Below are 16,533 nucleotides of genomic sequence, written 5' to 3'. Positions count from 1 at the left end.
AGGTCTTATTTTCCTTTGACCCCTGAAGTAAGCACTTGGCCTTATTTTTGGGGCGGTCTTAATATTTTCGAGGTGCAGGAGACGGCGAGAATGGCTGCTGCTGTGTTGCAATATTTTCGGGGAGGGATTAATTTCGCGCATGTGCTCAAAAGCCCAATTGTGCTTATTATCCGGTGAGGTCCTATTCTCGGGGAAACAGGGTAATAAGGTAGCTGTTTGATTCAAAAAGGCCTACACACCAGCTGTCTATCTGTGGGTGCAAGTTTATGAATCAGTGACACACTGATTGCTTTCAAGGTGTTTTTGCTTTCTATCACAATTTATCCTTGATCCTCAAACTTCAAGCCGTGCTTTTGTGCCCTCAGTTGTAGCTTAAAAGGGCGTTGGTACTTACCTGAGACGCCTCTTCTCCTAGGGTGGAGGCAGCATCCAGACTGCACGCCCTGACAGGGCTTAGAGGCTCTGACCATACAGCCCGGTCGCAAGGACCTTTAGCCCGGTCGTTCCGCTCAGCCAAGCAGGCGCAGGAGTCCAATTTCGCTTAATTTTAATCTTTCACAAGTGTTGAATATTAATTTCACAACGGATCAAAGCGATAACGCAACTGTCCTCTTGATTAGACTGAGTCAAAAGCTGGCTCTACCTAGCAACAAGGGGCGGAGTTTAAAATTTGTTACAAGACCCAGTCCTCAATATGATTGGATGAAGGTTAACCCAGTCTGGATGCTGCCTCCACCACTAGGGAGAATGTGCTGAGAAATGGTCTGGGGAAAACTTGGGAAGGTCTGTATTAAATGAAAGAAGAAAGCGAATTGTATTTTGAGTCTGCCATCTTCCATTATATATGACTTATTCTTTTCCCACCCTTAGAATCAGTTAACAGTTTCCATAGCTTTCCATACTTTTCTGAGAAAATAATCAAGACATTTGGATACACACAGCCTCTTCATGGCTTTTTCCCCAGCTTTGTGGGATGGGAACCAAACCAAGTTTGACTACCATGTGCACAAAATAAAACTAGCTGCAGTGACACCCATTGTCATCCTTCTATTTGATTCACTGGAGGAATTTACTCCAAACTGGTTCCCCCTGGTTGAGACTGTTTTTGTTGGAAAGCGTCATGGGTTCCCTTACTCCAAAGGGACTAACATAACTTGGTTATACTATACTAGCTAGCATTGTTGAATGCAAGTGTAAAACCGAAGTTTTGTCTAGGACAAGAATGAACTAATTTTCCACTGTTGGCTTCTTACCCAATGTTCCTTTAGCCAGAGGAGCTCACGCTGCTGCTTATAAAGCTGAGAAGGCAGCAGGCCGAACTGAGTAGTATCCGGGAACACACATTAGCACAACTCATGCAGCTAAAACTTGAGGCCAGCAGTCCAAAGGTCAGCTATGAAGTGATGTTTCTCATGTGCCATTTTCCCTCATTCCAACACTGTAGCCTTGGGCCGCCATCTCCTAATTGTGGATTTTACTTTCCTGATTCTCTGTGGTGTTCTGCTATTAACCCTTTGAGTTCTGGTGTGAGATACATTGATCTCCAAACGAAGAGAGTAATTCAAAGGCATTTTGCTGTCATGAGCTCTAAATTGTACAAATTTCTAGATGACACCCAATTCTGAAACTAGAATAGGTGAGAAAGGGCCACAAATACAATCTGGCATAAGTGTTTCATTCTCTTTTTCTCGAACCTGAGACAACTTACAAATTGGGTTTTTTTTAGCTGCAGGAAATACATCCACGTGTATCAAAGGGTTTATAGTTTGAATAGATTTAACATGATGTATTGTGGTTTTTTTCTTCATTTTGTTTTAATATTGAAAGCTAATTTTTGTAGCTAATATGACTTGTTGAGAGCAATAGCAAACGGATTTAACTTAATCTCACTAATTAAATTAACTCATTAAAATTAATAAAGGCCAGTATGACTTTTTTTAAAATTTTAGTTTCTGTATGCCAATGAAACATTACTTAATCCATCTAAAGGCCAATATCAGTTTTACAGTTCTCAGTTTTCACTGAGTTTTACGTATGACATCTGCAAGCATTGTTGTTAAAAGTTAAGATGTGTGGTGTCCTTTTCTTTCTTGAATGACTTTTTCACCTCTTCGTATCTGTCCCTTTCTTCCTTCCTTCCTTCTTCTCTGAATGCTGGTTGCTAGAATGAGATTCTTTCTCATCATCTCCAAAGGAATGCTATTTATTTGGACCATCAGGTGGGACTTATAGCTTCTCTTTTGTATGTTTATATTTAACAATATGTTGATTCTTTTTTGTCACTTGGAACTTGACAAAGTTGCTGAAATCCTGCTACCGTTTTAAAATAGTGGTAAAAAGTTCCTGCAGCGGTTAAGTGGCACAATTTTAATTGCCAAGACACCTCTCTTGCTTCTATTGGTCTATTGCTAGATCCCCCCAAAATGTACCATATCATTTGGGATGCACTATATAAATTACTACATGCAATCCTCAACTTACAGCCATTCATTTAGTGATTGTTTCAGTTCAGTTCAGTGACCATTCAGTGCAGTTATAACAGCACTGAAAAAAGTGACTTGCAACCCGTTCTCACACTTACAATTGTGTTACAGCATCCCAGTGATACACAATAAAAATTCTAGCATTTGGCAACCAGCATGTATTCATTTAATGATTGCAACATCCCAGGGTCTTGTGGTCGCCGTTTGCAACCTTCCCAATTGGCTTCCAACAAACAAAGTCAGTGGTGGAAGCCAGGTTTGCATAATGATCACATGACTCTAATAGCATCTGCAGTGGTTCACTTAACAACCATTGCCAAAAAAAGATTGTAAAATCAGGGTTGGCACACTTAAAAACTGCCTTGCCTAGCAGTGGAACTTCTGTTCCCAATTATAGCACTTAGCAATAGCACTTAGACTTATATACCACTTTACAGTGTTTTCCAGCCCTCTCTAAGCGGTTTACAGAGTCAGCCTATTGCCCCCAACAATCTGGGTCCTCGTTTTACTCACCTCGGAAGGATAGAAGGATAAGTCACCCTTGAGCCTGGTGAGATTTAAACTGCCAAATTGCAGGCAGTCAGCAGAAGTAGCCTGCAGTACTGCACTCTAACCACTGCGCCACTCACAATTATGGTTTTAAGCTGAGGACTTCCTGTAATTTGTGTGGTCCTTCTCTAGAATGCTAATGGCGGAATTAAGACATTTTAGGGGTAGTTAATTCTATTTCTTCCACTGACTATTTGTTTTCTGAATTAAATATTATTATTAAACTTGGAACACAAGTCTGTGCCATTATACTTATATACTGCAGATGTTTTCCCTTACTTAGAACAGGCTTCACCAAATGCAGCTGACAAAGATGAAAATCTTGCCATTATCTTTTTGTGACTGTTGTCTCTTTGCTAAAGAAATTGGGAGCTCTTTCGAGATTTCTACTTTTCCTTTATCATCACCATCTGTCTTTGCAATTATAAAGCTAAATTTTTGATTGAAATGCTGCTGAGCCAACATTAGCCCGCAGTGGGGATACGTTGTCTACCTGAGGCCGGCCAACATTTTTATTAATTGGACCCAACATAAAATATCTTTGTTTTATAAACTTTTTACTCGAAACGTAAAGGTTGGTCTTCATTTTGCAATGTATGCTGCTGTGATGTGCAGTCAGAGTGTTCATACTGTTTCCATTAAAACAGTTTGAAACATGAAACTCAATTAACTTCATATCTTAAGAATTTTGGCGGCGTCTCAAGCAAGAAACTTGCAGGATTTTTTCATTCAGCCTGCCCAGAAATAAAAGTTATACATTCGGAACCATTTGAATTGAAACACTTCTACAAACTCTTAATCTGCAGGAGAAAATGGCAAGCATTTTCAAGGATGCTAAAAACAGATTAGCATTCCCTAAGTAGCGCTGTTAACATCACATGTTCCTTGAAGAGGCTGCTTTTCATATTATTGTACAATATATTGCTCAATATGTTTTTGAAGGAAACATATATTTTTAATAAGGTACGACAGTTAAATCTGTTCTGTGAAATGAAATTTAGGGAAGTCCCTGCTTCATTTAAAAAACGGGTTTTATGGTGGCTCTGCGTAACGCTAACACAAGATTTTCAGTTGTCTGCAAAATTTTGACAGACTGGGTTTGCCTGCTTATCATAGCAATGCTGAAAACTGAATTGGATTTCAATGCATGCGGTAATTAATGTGCAATAATTCTAAGTCATGTTGCTGGATTTATGTTCATCTTTGAGCAGCTTAAAATATTCAGACTAGATACAGTAGGCTTGTGTTTACATTCATTTCAGACATTTGTTTTAGAGCGGACTCTATTCTGAGTCGTTTTAGGAATCACTCTGAATAACCCTTGAAAGACATCAATTTTCATTCTTCCCTCGTATCTCAATACATCAGTGATCAGATCACTCAGAAACTCTGAAATAGCCTAGTTTTAGCACACTGGAATTGCGATTAAGTCAATGTCTCCAGAGACTCCCTATCTGCAAGGAAACTGTATCCTGCAGAGTTTTTTAGATGTATTGCCGCAGTTTCGCACAAGCTTTTGCTCTGCTGGATCCTTGGTGCTCACCAAGTTTGGTTATTTTCTTGCAGACATTTTATTAACATTGCAGAAATGTTAATGAAATCTCAGCAAGAAAATGTCTGTGGAGATTCTCAGTCATCCAGGTCATAATTGTCCCAAAACGTCTGCTTTGAAGACGTTTTGCTTCTCATCCAAGAAGCTTCTTGGATGAGAAGCAAAACGTCTTCAAAGGAAAACAAGAAAGTCCAGTTGCCTCTTGAAAAAAAAGCACCTTTGGGTCTGCAAGAAAGGTATCCAATTTAGAGTGCACCAAGGACCCCACAGTTCGACCCTCAGCTACAGATATTTTCTTCTATGGGTTTTGGCTCTGCTATTATCCTGAATACAGAATCGGTCAACTCGCTGTGAGGCAATTCAACAAGCACAAAAGTTAAATTAATTTTGACGGACCCATGGCCAATAATAATAAAATAAAATCAATCCAGAAAGAGTTACAATAATTTTGACAAAAACATGATCACTAATAATAAAAGTACTTGAATTAAACAATTAATTAAACAATTAATACAGGGTTGAATTGCAGCGAGTCGGCTGTGGCAAATTTTCCTAGACCTCCTGAACAGACATTTCATACTTCCTGTCTGAAGTCTGAGCATCACAGGCCTATTTTTGAATAAAAACGATGGTAGTTTTGACAGCTGAGAGCTGGTGTTACATTAATTCAGACATTCCTAGTAAATCATTATTAAGCAAATGGATTGAAATCGAAATTGCTACGTCAACAATAGGAACCAACTGTTCTCTGAGATTAAAACACATCCATGTTTTTTGTCCCTGGTTCACACATTACCATTTGTGGTACGCAGTAGAACCTTTGCAACTGACAGAAATGAATTAAAACTCTGAAAGGCAATCTGTCTTCCCTTGTACTAACAACAGCCACAAAATCATTGGCAAAAATAAAATATTGGTACCTAAGAAAATGTGCAACGTTATTTGTATTTAGGAAAAATATATAATTGACTCTTATTAAAGTTTTGGCGTGGAAAACCTGTCGCATTACGTAACAGCCCCTTTTTTTTATGATGTTGGAACAGATCGTTAGAATGGGGAAAAATTTCTGCAATTTAAAAAGAAAAAACAGCTCTTGGTTAAGCGATCAGCCTTCCTTCCTCACATACACATAGAAAATCTACTATAGTTTGGCACTGACCTCTTACCCAGCTATTGCAATTCTATTAACAGTTCCCATCTCTCATTTCAGTGTGTATCTTCTGCCATTTATTTCCTGGCTTTCATATTGCAATGCCAAGTTGTTTTCATCTTTTTCCTAAGTAAATAGATCAGTGGAATCTGTACAAAGGGACACATATAAACTAACATCCCATTTGTATATTGGTGCATTTCCTTGAATGGTATTAAACGGATATACCATGTTTTAGTTGAAACAAACTATCCTCCTTTTTTCCAATGGAGCTAGAAAGTCCAATAAATGAATTGAAAGTATTCAGAATTTTCTGTTTGGTCTTACGACTTCCAAAACTTTATTACTGATCAATGCGGTAATAAGCAAACATGGCTTACAAAGCAGCTAATATAAATAAATACTATGAAATACTCATCAGTTATCATAATAGAAAATTGAGGCTGAAGTAAATACATTAACTATTTTCAGAAAAAAATATTCATATTTATAATATTATTTTGAAGGTCAGGAAATGTATATGAAAATTAAATTGGCATTCATTTAAAAAAAAGCTTATAGTTTACGCCGTAGAATAGTAATATAACCACAATTCTTGCTGGCCATATTTCATACATGACTTATCTTAGCTCTAGACCTGGACCTACTAGGGTTGGGAGGAGAAAAAGCTACTTTAACAGAGAGAAAAAAATGAGTGAAGCCATTCAATCTCCAAGTTGGTGCATCATTGCTACCTTAGATTTTAAAAGATTGGCTCCAAAAACCTCTATTTTGCCCAGAGCAGGTCTTTATATTGCACAGCTTTTTTATCCTACACTCTACTACATGTCTTAATCTTTGCAAACTGAGTTTATGTAAACAGAGTAATGAAAATAGCACCTTATTCATCTCAATTAATTATGTTCTGTCTCGGGAAGCTTTCTAGAATCTTATTAATGATATTTATTGCTTTATCTAATACGGAATGTACACCAATCTAGTTTAAATTCATAGATTTTTTTTCCAGTTTAGTTTAAACGAGCTCTTTGGAATGTACAAGTTTACTAATCATGAGAGGAATTATAAACTGCTGCACTAATGGAAAACAATTAAAGTAGAGGCTATATTTACAGTGTCGTCTTTCAAATCTAGCCGTGCTGTAAACTGATGTTTGCTGTATGCTCCTCCTGATTTGAAATAGATGAAAGAGAATGAACCTTTAATCATCTTGGTTCACACTATGATTGAGAACTCGGCGCTAAGACCACAACTATACCATCAAGTAAGGTCTTGGATAGTGAATGAAATTGCTTTTTTTCATTGCAAAACTTTTCCTCAGTGACAGTTTTTGGTTGTTCCCCTCCAGTTTATCCATAACATTGGTGTTCCTCCCCTGTTTTTGCTTTTGGAAAACCACAAATCATCCATGCTTCCTACAATGTTGCAGTATCACTAGCATGGCTTTGCTGAACGTACTTGTCCTTGAGTATTGAGTGTACCCCCCCCCCTTTGGATAACCTATTCCCCCCCCCCTTTTCTGGAATATTTAACAAATGACTGCTTTTTGTAGGTAAATCCCATATATTCTGCTTCTGACATTTTGTCCTAGCATGGATCTATGCAATCTCCTTTTTCATTCTTTCTTTTGCCTTTGAAGGAATTAATCTTGGTTTTAATGCAAAAGCATGCCAGCCGTGTTGTCATTTTCTGGCAGCTTTTTGTTCGAGGGGAAAAAAATTACTAAATGTTATAGGTTCCTGGACAATTGCGTGCATTCCTTCTCTTGCTCGTTTTCTTGTTGCTCTTGGGAGTTAAAAAGGATCAAAATCATTTTGATCTGGGGAATATAGCTCCTTAAGAGCACTATGTTCAGAAAGTCACAGCAAACAAAGCCAGTCTTGAGTCATGATTATAAAGAGATGAAATTATGCTGAATGGAAATATAACATCAACATATTTGTTAGAAAATCATTGGGATAATCATTTAAACTTGAGCATCCTATATTTCACAGAATGCCCAATAAATTGATTGGTAATGGGGATCTGTTTCCTTTTTACACATAAAGCCTTTTTTTCCAATTTATGATCTCAGGGGCTCCCAAGTTCCAAACTCAAATTGAACTCAAAATCTGACCTTGGACCAACGTGGAAGATCATTGATGCCTATGAACAGAGAGCATTCAACTTTCTTTAGTAGCTGAATAACAAAGAGCTTGGACAGATACAATTCTTGACCCTGTAGGTGTGTAGATAAACCTGGCCCAACCAGATGTGTTTCCTAGGTCCTACCATGTTTCCCCCAAAATAAGACAGGTCTTATTTTCTTTTTAACCCCCCCCCCCCGAAATGAGCACTTGGCCTTATTTTCGGGGAGGTCTTACTAGTTTTGAGGCAGTGAGCATGGTCACCTCATGGCTGCTGCTGTGTTGCAATATTTTGGGAGGGCTTATTTTTGGGGGAGGGCTTATTTTAGTGCATGCGTTCAAAGGCCTAATTGGGCTTATTATCCATGGAGGTTTTATTTTTGGGGAAACAGTGTAAATAAATCTATTTAGGAAAATACTTGGCAACCTTGGTGGTTGCCAAGATTCCCCAACTTCAGGGACCGTGGTGTTCTCTTTATGAACAACCATTGTGCTATTACAGTTTTGCTCAAATGTGTGGGCTTTTGTTAGATTTTAAGTAAACACCACTTCCCATTGAGAATTACCGTGTTATTATTATTTTTTAAATAAACTAATGTATAATGTGCAATATTGCAGTGAATAAACATCTTGGCTTCACTTTCTTAAACTTCTCTGAGACTGGATAGGTTGCTAACGATCAACAGCCAAATATGGAAAATAAAATTCTTAGGAAGGTTTTAATAGAATGAATAAAATGAATTTAATAGAAGTTTAATAAAATGAAAAGAATCTGAAGAAAGCACAGGTTCCTCGTTGCTATCATTTTCTTTGCTTAACTTTACTTAACTAGTTTCACTTTTTCCCAAGCTGGAAATATTGATTTGTCTTTCAGTAAATCATTTTGTAGCTGATTGCCTTACGTGGGGTTTTGAGGAAGGAGCTACCCAAGGGGATCTTTAGCATGTGCAAGCAAGCTGAATTGAATGTGCAGCTGGGAATAGTTGCTTTCAAGGTTTAATCTGCTATGTATGGCATGATCCCTCTCATACCCCCTCCTGCCAAGCTTGAAGGGATAGGTCACAGCTGTCTGGAGCTGGTTGACCTCCTGGTGGTTATATGAATACACCCATGCAGTTTTCTTGGCATCTAGACAGCCATTCCCTTCTTGGAGGCTCTGTGTGAGAAGTCTTTTTTCCCCATCTTCCCAATCTAGTTTATGGTTCTAGAATTTCTTGGTGGATTCTGATCCAAGTACCAATGAGGTCTTACCTTGTTTAGCTTTTTGAGATCAGCTAAGGTCAGCTCAGTGCCACTTGTTGGTGTCAGTTACACTAGACCGACTAAAAATCAACTCCACAGGAAGGCTATTTTATATTGAGAGTGGCTGTAATATCAGACTTCTGCCAACCTAGCAGTTCGAAAGCACGTAAAAATGCAAGTAGAAAAAATAGGAACCACCTTTGGTGGGAAGATAACAGCCTTCCGTGCGCCTTTGGCATTTAGTCATGCCGGCCACATGACCACGGAGATGTCTTCGGACAGCACTGGCTCTTCGGCTTTGAAACGGAGATGAGCACTGCCCCCTAGAATCGGGAACAACTAGCACATATGTGTGAGAAGAACCTTGCATACCTTATAATATCAGAATCTTGCAGGTTTGATTGTGTTATTAAACCCGCTCCTACTTTTAGTTCAGTGAATTAGGGAGGTGTCTGTCTGGACTTTTTCTGAACAGTAACTGTCTGTTATGAACTTAAAGTATGTTTTACACCGTGACAACAGAGATGGCATAACTCTGTCAAGCTCATCTTCCTTACTCTACAGCTGGGGTGGCTTTCAACATACCATCTTTAGCGATTGCAAATATTTAATTCAGAATATCCAGATGGTAACTGGAGGAAATATATTTGCAGCTTTTAATCAATTAGCTTGCACTGAATGATTTCCTTTAAGATCAGAAATGTTCCCATAGTTTCAAGTAGCTAAAAATACTTGAATTATCTGCAAGGATATATAAAAAGAGAGAGTAAAGTGATCTTTGAAATGAGCAAGGTATTTATGACAGAAAAGTTAGCACCCCAAAATTCATTTTCTGAGCAATTCCTTTGCATGACTCCTTCCTAGTTTTTTACTCCTAAATGCAACTCTTACACTTCAGAAGCCACTATTCTCTGCCCAGGCTTCTGCAGCTGGCCAAGATGATACCAAGATGGCGAAATGAACCTCATGTCATGATTTAAGTACTGCTCCTTTACACATGTCTCGTGATATGCAAGGATATAAGGAGAAGAGTTTACATGTTGATGTCAGAACATCAGAGGTGGGTTCCTACCGCTCCAGCCCGCTTCGGCCGAACCAGTAGTGGTATGGCGGCGTGGGTTGCTGGAACCGGGCCTGCCACGCCCCCGAACCAGTTCCCCGGTCAGTGGCACCATCTTGTTTTTAAGTTCTGCGCATGCACAGAACAATTTAATCGAACTGTGAACATGCACGCGTAAAGCACGTCCACAAAAAAACCGGCAGTGAAGCCGGCCGGAACCCACCCCTGCAAAACACATTTCATCATTGGCTCTCTCCACCCCTTCCCCCACGGATGCCCACGGCTCTCTGTGATTCGTAAGAGGTTGAGCCAAGTGGTTGAAACAGATTTTCAAATCTCTGCTTGTGATCTCATGAGGCTTCCTACTTTGAGTTGCATCGCATGCCTGTTGTTTGCCAACAATTTTATGATCAGCTACAAAATGCAAATAACTTATTTTTAAATTTGGTGACAGGCAGAAGCTTACCATGCGGTGAATGCGGAGAATGTATGGAAGCCCCAGTGTGAGGGTGAACCTGGCATTATTGGTGCCCTGCTCCCCCAGATGTTTCCAAATTGAGGAAATTGATGGAAGCATAATATCTGGTTGCCCTCTGCAAACCTAGAATCCATAGAACTCACCATGTCACATTGCCGTCAAACGACATCACGTTTTTCCCTTTCGCAGAGCTGGGGTGGGTGTGGCCTGCGTGTGACGCATCCAGCTCATGGGCTGCCACTTCGACGCCCCTGCAGAGGATATGCTTTCCAAGCAGTTGTTATGGGAAGTGCCTTGTTGTTTGTGAAGTCCAAAAGTTTGAAGAGGGAGTTCTTTTGTTAATCCATTTTTGTCTTTGTTGCCAAGAACTATTTAGGAATATTCTGTTTTATTTCATTTTACTAAGCTTCCAGGTGCAAAGATATTGTCAGAATGAGATAGGAAATGATAGTTTTAGGGCATCACTTTGAAAGAAGACATTCTACTGATTACATTTTCCGCTATTCTCAGCCCTTAGTAATACCAGAATCCTCAGCCCGAGGGCACTTTGGACCTATCCAAAGGCTCATCTTGTTTAACTCTGCATTTTAAATATTAGCTTTGATATATGCCATTTCCAAATAGCTATCATGATCAATTCATCTTTTTAAAATAGTACTTAGCAAACATACGATATATTGCTGTTATAATCTATCAAAAGTAGTAGTTCTAAATCCCATGTGTTCATTGTGGCATTTTGACTGCATTTGAAATGGTTCTTTCCCCTCATTACTCTCTCAAAGTTGCCAAAGTTTTCTAGTGCCCTTAGGCTTCATGCTGAGTTCTAAGCAACATTTTAAAATTATGCCTGTACAAAAAAAAAAAATCAAGTTGTGAGGTGTCATGAATATAATTGTCATGTTTCTTATGGAATACCTGAAGGACACAGGTATTTTCTGAGGAGAAGCTAGTAGAACTGTATTGGTGAAAAAAGTTTTGATCTCGGCAATTGGCGCCATCCCAAAACAGTTCTTGAACTAGATGGGCCAGTGTCTGTTTTGGCATTAAGCCATTTCCAGCACCCTAAAATAGTGCCCGCCCCCACCTTTCGGGAACCCCAGGGACTGTTACTGTTTCCACAGAGATAGGATTTTCCATGGACCAGAGTGGGCGTGGTTTCGCATGCTACCTGCATCTCGCGGATAGGGCTTCTCTTGTATCCGCGACCCGACAGTCAGGTGCCAGTCCACCAACCGGTGGTTGGGAGATTCTTGCCCTAAAATAGTGGGAAAACACTATCACTTGTTTTGCAGGTAATAGACAGTCTAGTATGCAGTACAGTTGTTTGGGCACTAGATAATACTGTTTCTTGAGTCTTTATGGGGGTTTTATTATATGTTTGAACATGGATCATGCCTTAAATCATCTAGGCACTTTTTGAATAAAAAGTTGGAAATGGGGCCTTTATCTTTTCCTTAGATTTCAGAATGAGTTATCTTCAAGGCACTCTATTTTGCCCATCATTTAATCATTTAAATCAGGGGTGTCAAACTCGCGTCGTCACGTGAAGTCTCACAACTTTTTTTCTCCTCCACTAAACTGGGCATGGGCGTGGCCAGTCTGTGACACATCCGGCCCGCGGGCTGCGAGTCTGACACCCCTGATTTAAATGCTGTTGCTGCTGCCTCTTCTTTTTGAGTTTCAAATATTCCTCCCTCAACTATCCTCTAAAAATGGATGCTATTAGATTATTTAATAGAGTAAATTTGCTTTTTTCCATTTGGAAAGTTATTTCCCTCTTAAGCTGACCTTATTTTAGAGTACGTAGACGTTTACAACATTTTCAAACATGTGAGAGAGATCCGAAGACACGGTGGACAAGCTGTCATTCCATGAAATATTATTTTACCATTGGCAGTTTTCAAAATGAAAAACTCGTGACAGCACTATTCCTTAGAACATAATTTTCAAGCTACTGAAAAAGACTGAGGATACTGTTATTTATTTTTGTTTTAAAATACTCTGGAGCCAATTCCCTCTGATTCCAAGCCTATAACTGAATTCAAAGTATAATTGTTAATCTGTGCTTCAATTCAAAGTAGTATCAACAGTTTTAAAGATAAAAACTAACTGAAAATGATGGTTTGTTTGAAAGCAAACAGTATGTGAACTTCAGCGTCATTGATGTGTGGCATATTATTACATTATGGACAAATGCTCCATAAGAATCATTATTCCTTCTGACTATGTGAGATTGGCAGAATATGCTGTTGATAATTGTCATTATTTTAAGAAACACAAAGTGTTAATTAGATAGATTATATTGTTCCAAGAAGTTTAGGCAATTATCAGTGCATTTGCTTCAGTTTTAGGATATAAAAAATAGGTAATTAAGATTCAGAATTTTCTATAACTTCATTAAAAATGATAGCTGGAGACATATATTTCATCTTATAATTTTTGCAGATTGAGTCATATCTTTCTCCTTAGAGACCCCGGCCAGATTTACATCAACCATATTTGAGCATCTGTTTTATCATTAAAATATACATATATATTTCCATTCTTCAATTCTTTCTCCTATCAAGGTGAATTGTGTAGAATATATTCAAGTGGGTTTGTAAAACAAGGTACTAAACTTCATACCAAATTAAAATATATAATCTTTCTGAATTTTAAAGGTGCTGTGGCTTTTTCATCTTCCAGTGCTCATTTCATTAAATGTTCATTTCAAAGCAAAGTTATTTATATGGCTTTAACGCACAGTGCATTCTCTCAGATTGTCACCAAGCGCATTTGCATGAGGATAGATGCCTTGAAATGAAACACTTTAAAAAAAAAAAAAAACCTTTGGCGGATCTGTTCTGTGATTGAAATATTTGAATTGCTAAATCCTTGCCTCATCTTTGTCTTTTCAGTTTTCTTGTTTTAAACACAATGAGGTTAGGCTTCTAATCTAATTGCGTACACAAAAATACTGTGCATGAATGTGAAAGTGAGGAGGGAAATTGATATTTTGAGATCTGATAACTTAAGTGATGTTGTGAAGGATTCAGAACTTTGGTGAAGTGTTTATTGTGATGGCCTCAGTACAGATGTAACGATTTAGGCATATGTGTTTGAGGCATTTTCTCTTTCCCTTCTTCCACTCTCCTGGCCATAAAGTTGTGTCTTCGTTCATCACTTTGGCTCCAAACTCACTTGTCCTTTTACCTCAGACTTTGCAAATTTATATTAAAGCGTTTGTTTTAAGCTCTGACGATCCTTTTAATTCTAAAATTAACTTTAATTATAAAATTAATTTACTGCTGATTCAGGCCTAGCACAAGATCATGGTTAAAGAGTGGAAAGGAATGGGGAAGCGTCCACAATCACATGAGGACATTACATCTGTATTGGGCCTCTGCCATTTATTAATGCAAAAGTTATAGATTTTCTTACAAGATTCTGCCGCAACCATTCCGTAGAGTTTCACAATTTTTTAAAAAAAGAATCTTGCTAATCAGCAGTCTTAAAATGTAGAGTGAGAATTAATATAAGGCATAGACCAGGGGTGTCAAACTCGCGTCATCAGGGCGTCGTCACGTGTTGTATCATGATTTTCCCCCTTCGCTAAAACAGGCGTGGGCATGGCCAACATATGATGTACCCCGTCCCTGGGCCGCGAGTTTGACACCCCTGGCATAGACAATTTCCTTCACACTACAGTTGATTGCACTAGCTGCCATTCCATTTAGAAGTTTATATCCCTTGAGGAAGGAGGTATCAGAATGATGGTTTATACTAGAACTAAGTTGGGAAATCTCATGCAACCAACATTCCTGCTGTTTTTAGAAATTCCCATTCTGTATCTATTTATCTAGAATGGGCTATTTTGCCCCTGCGTAGCAGTGAACTCTTCTCTAAATGCTTATCTTCTCAATACTTCCTACGTTCCTCCAGTGTTTTACATTTCTAACTATTGGTGCATCTTCCCTCTCAAGACAGAGAAATCTTTTTATACACATTGTTGTGTGAGAAGCATTTTTTAAAGGAAAACTTGACAAAATACACCCAGAATAGTAGGGCCCTATCTACAGGCAATTGTATTTCTGTTTGTCGTAAGATGTAACTGAGAATATAACCTCTTCTATACATCTCAAGAGTTTTACAGAGCTTTCCTGAAAGGTAAAATAAAGGCAGGATGGAGCTTCATATTCTGAATTCCCACATACAGATTTACTCTCTGCTGTTAGGATGTCAGATCTTTAATATCACTGATTTATGCACTCCTAATTTGTTTCATGGGGGTTCTTGTTTATTTGAGTGGCTAATAAAACTAAATTTAGATTATTTTATGATAATTATCTGAAGTTCACAGATAATACGCTATTCCGTTTTCATCTTTGGGGAAGCCTTCCAGCAAGAATAAAAACGGTTCTCCTTTCTGACAGTCTAAATTTGGCATCCATTATGAACGAAATTTACATAGTGTGTGTTGATTAAGGCATATTAAGTGCTTAACATTTTGATCTGAAGTAATGTATGCTTAATTAATCGTTCGCTTTGGAATGCATGGTTTGACTTGATTTTAGTGAAGTGGTTTTGATGGCAGTGTTTTTCCTTATTATAGCTGACGCAAGATGAAAGTAGGTCTACTCTGTACAAATACAGATCAGAAGAACTGGATATTGATGTAAGTACTGTTAGCTCTCTGAATATTGATTTTCTAAATTTTATTTTGATTTTTAAATTAAACTGCTATGTTTGTAAGTGAACAATCGAATAACTCTTTCTAGCTTTTTGCAGCAGAGTTGAGTTATACTTTGAGATAAATTTGAACCATTAGGAAAAATGTACAATATCTTCTGCAGGTATTGAAGATAAATCACGTAACTCAGGGGTGTCAAACTCAATACCCGCAGGCTGGATCTGGCCCACACAGTGCTTAAATCCAGCCCACGCAGCCTGCTGTGCCTCTGCCGTTGAAAACAGAGCTCCATTTTGCCTGGCAGAAGGCTGCAGGAGGCCATTGCAGCTGAAAACTGAGCGCAGAAGGGCCACACGCAACCTTCACAAGCTCCGTTTACGCTAGCAGAGTGCTAACAAAAGAAACTACTAGCAAAAGTGGCATTTGATCACATCAGTGAAGTCGAGTTGTCCACGCCCACTCTGGCCAGGCCCCCCTCCAAGGTCAAACACAACCCTGATGTGGCCCTCAATGAAATGAATTAGACATCCCGAACATAGGTGATAGCACCAAAATGAGTCAGTCTATACATGGAAGTACAGGTAGCCCTCAACTTACAACCATTTGTTTACTGAGCATTCAAAGTTACAACTGGAAAATGTGACTTATGACCAGTTTTCACACTTAGCGACCGTTGCAGCATCCCCATGGTCACGTGATCAAAATTCAGATGCTTGTTAACTGGTTCATATTTATGACCATTGCTGTGTCCCAAGGTCACGTGATCACCTTTTACGACCTTCTGACACGCGTAGTCTATGGGAAAGCTAGATTCACTTAACAGCTGAGTTGCTAACTTATCAACTGCAGTGATTGTGGCAAGAAAGGTCAAAAAACAGGGCAAAACTCACTTAACAAAAGATCTCACTATACAACAGAAATTTTGGGCTCAATTGTGGTCGTAAGTAACCAGGAGGATGGAGCAAAGGTTGTGAAAAACTGCCATAAGTCAGATTTTTCAGTGCCATTGTAACTTTGAATGGTCACTAAATGAACTTTTGTAAGTTGAGGGCTATCTGTATTATATGCCCAACTTGAAACTAATCTCTATGTGCAGATAAAGACATACACTTTCAGAGAGAGCAGTAGTCCAAAATATGGTACCTAAGAGGATTGATAAAGATGTTTGAAATTCTGTTTCCAGCTAAATGCATGATTTTGACTTGAAAGGTGAAGCTCCTCTGTTGG

At 38.6% G+C, this 16,533-nt stretch overlaps 1 protein-coding gene across 16 annotated transcripts in view; it reads left to right on the top strand.

Annotated features, from left to right (window-relative positions):
• Window positions 1-16,533, top strand: part of PLEKHA5 (pleckstrin homology domain containing A5) — a 223,920-nt gene that overhangs the window by 170,571 nt on the left and 36,816 nt on the right. For 6 of the 16 annotated variants that reach the window (XM_081958221.1, XM_081958220.1, XM_081958222.1 and 3 more), the window contains exon 13: window positions 15,229-15,291. In XM_081958221.1, coding sequence (XP_081814347.1) covers window positions 15,229-15,291 — 63 coding nt within the window. Of the gene's footprint in view, window positions 1-1,268; window positions 1,389-2,165; window positions 2,220-6,914; window positions 6,996-15,228; window positions 15,292-16,533 lie in introns of all 16 variants that reach the window. The other 10 variants (XM_081958217.1, XM_081958216.1, XM_081958208.1 and 7 more) reach the window with 3 other exon arrangements.

This window comes from Natrix helvetica (assembly GCF_964273705.1).
Source record: "Natrix helvetica genome assembly, chromosome: 6".
Lineage (NCBI taxonomy): Eukaryota > Metazoa > Chordata > Lepidosauria > Squamata > Natricidae > Natrix > Natrix helvetica.
Note: the sequence above shows the minus strand (reverse complement) of the source record. Positions and strands in the feature narration are given on the sequence as shown.